The sequence below is a fragment of the Psammomys obesus genome, unplaced genomic scaffold, assembly GCF_907164565.1.
Source record: "Psammomys obesus unplaced genomic scaffold, mPsaObe1.curated_primary_1811, whole genome shotgun sequence".
Taxonomy (NCBI): domain Eukaryota; kingdom Metazoa; phylum Chordata; class Mammalia; order Rodentia; family Muridae; genus Psammomys; species Psammomys obesus.
In genome coordinates this window covers 10347532-10350882 of record NW_026585691.1, presented here as the reverse complement: position 1 = coordinate 10350882, position 3351 = coordinate 10347532, and the positions used below count along the sequence as shown (strand labels likewise).

At 40.7% G+C, this 3351-nt stretch overlaps 1 protein-coding gene across 1 annotated transcript in view; it reads left to right on the top strand.

Annotated features, from left to right (window-relative positions):
* The window catches only part of Unc13c (unc-13 homolog C), a 415893-nt gene that overhangs the window by 324956 nt on the left and 87586 nt on the right, over window positions 1-3351 (top strand). The window contains exon 22 of the mRNA XM_055598476.1: window positions 1889-1966. Coding sequence (XP_055454451.1) covers window positions 1889-1966 — 78 coding nt within the window. The remainder of the gene's footprint in view (window positions 1-1888; window positions 1967-3351) is intronic.

Genomic DNA, 3351 nt, shown 5'->3' with positions numbered 1-3351 from the left:
TGTGTGTGTGTGTGTGTGTGTGTGTGTGTGTGTGTGTGTGTGTGTGTAAGAGAGAGAGAGTTAGTTTGGGGGACAGGGTAAGAAAATTGCCATGCTTTGCACTGTCATTAAGAAACTGCATGGAGAGTTGGGATCTCGGGCACAGATGAGCGCGCACTCCCAGGAAATCCCACAGTCACTCAGCATGGCATCTAAGGGGAAATATGAACAGCTTCACTCGCAAGCTACTTCTGCCTAATCAGCCGTCTGTTTCCCCGGATTTATTGATCTACTGCTTAATGAGATCTTCTGGGTTTTTTTTTTTTTTTGAGGCCAAATTTCTATTTAAACTGACTCTCATTTTCTTAGCACCATGCACTTCTGCAAAGCATCAATCTCCTGCCAACACATTACCCGTAATTCTAGCTTCTTATTGTGAACTTAAAAGTCAATAAAACAAGTTTATAGTCAAATTTGGTAGATTCAGTCTGTGGGCTAAATATTCCTCCCTTAGCTTAACTCTTCAGAATATCTCAGTGAATTTTTAACGACTGGGGGAAAACTTTTAAAAATAATTTTATGTGTATGTGTATTTATGCATCAGGGTCAGTATATGTGAATGTGAGAGCAGGTGCTTGCAGATGCCAGAAGGGGGCATCAGATCCCTGAGAACTAGAGTTATGGGTGTTTGGGAGTAGCCTGATGTGGGTGCTCAAAACGGAACTTGGGTTTGTAGAACAATGCATGATTACACTTTCTGAGTCATCTCTCTAGCCCAACATATATATATATATATATATATATATATATATATATATATATATATAATATATATATATATATATAATATATATATATATATATTAAAAGGAGATGAGTTTGGTCTTTGATTTGTCTGTGAACAAATAACATATTTCAATCATTACTGTTGCTTTATCTTTTCTAAGAAGATAAAGTTGACTTCTACATGAATGTAAACGTTGAAAAAAAGGAAACTTTTTTTTTACTTCCACAGTTGACTTCTACATGAATGTAAACGTTGAAAAAAAGGAAACTCCCCAGTGTATTTTCACACGATTATGATACACTTAATTAGTACACTTGGTTCATTTTTCTCTCTCCTCCACAATTAATAGAAGCAGAGGTCATGCAGAGACACACAGGAAATTTTAGAGAAAGGCAGAAAATACCACAAATTTTGGTGCAAAAGAGAAGTGAGTGGGCAACGTTTTTGGCAAATTTTGGGCTAGTAAACAATAGTAAATAAACAGCGCACTGTTGAAAAACAGTAAACAGGCAAATGTACAGAAAAGGAGAGGGCGGAACAGACAAAGCTGGGTTTTCACACTTTAACCATAGTTTGTGATAGTGTATGGCATAATTCCATGTTGCTGAAGAGAATCACTGTTGAGTGGTGTTACAAGTGAGGCAGAGAGAAATGATGGAGAAAGTCGGCAAATGGCCACTGCAAATAACTTAAACGTGACAGTAATGAGATGACAAAAGGAAGTTAGAAGCCAGACGCCCAAAGGCAGAGCCCCCAGCCTGCAGCACCCTGCAAGAAAGGTGGGGGAGTGTCCAGTATCAGGAGATATTGAGTCCCTAAGCTGTGAGGAGATTGCCACAGGACAGCCTGTGTGTCTTCTGAGTAAAGTGAGAAAATAACCATATGATTGAGTGGGTTATGTTCTGATAGACTGGATCTCGGAGGTGTATTTGAAATGCTCTTCAGGACTCTGACAATGCAATCATGCCCATGCAGTGATTTGTAGTCCTTCTTGAGCCCGCCTAAGGTTCTCCTTAACTAAAGGGAGTTATGTTTGCCTGACTTTGCCTGGATAGTGTTTCTGTGAGAGGCACGCTTAACTCACTTAACTCAAGTGCTTTGCCGTAATATTTTCTCTCTCAGACCATCAATAAAGTTCTGGTCCAGTACGCTGCGATTGTATCGAGTGACTTCAGTTCATACTGCGACAAGGGGACAGTGGTAAGTACCACGTCCCACCCCCACTCCCATCCCCACCCCCAACCCCACTTGAGGGTGTCCCGACATGGAAACTTGTGTTGTTTAACACCAAGTAAGTAAGAAATATTGTCAGTGTCTGTGTCTACAGGGCGTGACGAAAGCTAGGGTAAGCCTGCAAAGTTCTCCAGTAATCATGAGTCGGTTTCCTATCAAGTCCAGATGGAAGGGAGAAAGCAGCCAGTGCTTGCCAATCACAGTTTTGTGTGTTGAAAGAAATGAGATGATAAACCATCGAAAATACACAAACTCATAAAGCACCAGAGCTGAGAACTAGGGAGTTAAGACTTAAGTGAATGTTGATGTCAACCACTATTGCTTTTTTTCCCAGTCCTAAAATAAGTATATGTTAGTCTTTGGATTTTCAAATCAATTAAGAAGAGGTGTAAGCACACGGAGCGATGATGTTCCCTCCTTTGAGTTACCCACATCTGCCTGCTTTGTGATGGTCAAGGAAAAGCCTGGAAAGCCCAAAGCAGTATTACAACTTACTCAGCAGAAGGCATAAAGAAAATCAAGATGACCTATAGTGGTTTGGGATAATCTAACCAGCGATTTCATGAGGTAAAGGAAAGTGCTCTAATTTTCTGTCCTTAGAGTTAGGAGAAATGTGTAGCCAACGCTGTGAGAATTTTTAAAAAGGGTAACACTGAAGCACACACACACACACACACACACACACACACAGGAGTTTTAAGAGCAAGCTTTCCCTCCCTCTTCCAAAAATAAAAGTGAAAACCAGCCCGCTGTAGTCTGCAAGGCTGGAGGAGAATCATGAGCTGGGCGGGAGCGACCCAGCTCACCCCCAGATGACAGCTCATTAAGGCAAGTCAGTTCTGATAGTTCTTGAAGACTCCAGTAGATGCCTGCTTCGCTTCCATTAATATGCTGCCCGGAAATTTGATTACAGCTTTCAGACAATCTCAGCACTGACTTCCAGCCACCTCTGACCCCAGCCCTCCACCAGGGAGACTGTTTACTTGTTGGAAGGTATACTTTCATTTAAAGGTTAAAAGGTGATACATGCCCCCAGAGTTATTCTGCAGACCAGAAGAGGGTCTTACAGTTCCAGCAAAGACTTCATTTTTATTTAAAAGGTCAAGATGGGGATTTGGGAAGTTGGCTGTGTGAAATAATTGATTTTGGTCAGCCCCTTAAAGTCTGGGCAGCCTTCCATTTCGTGGACTAACATTCTGAATCATATTTTTAAAGAACCTCAGATAATTATAAATCAATATTTATTGTATTATTTTGGGTTTTTTGTTTTTTTTTTTTGCATAGGAGTTTTATTTTTCAAAATCAGTGTGTGTGTGTGTGTGTGTGTGTGTGTGTGTGTGTGTGTGTGTGTG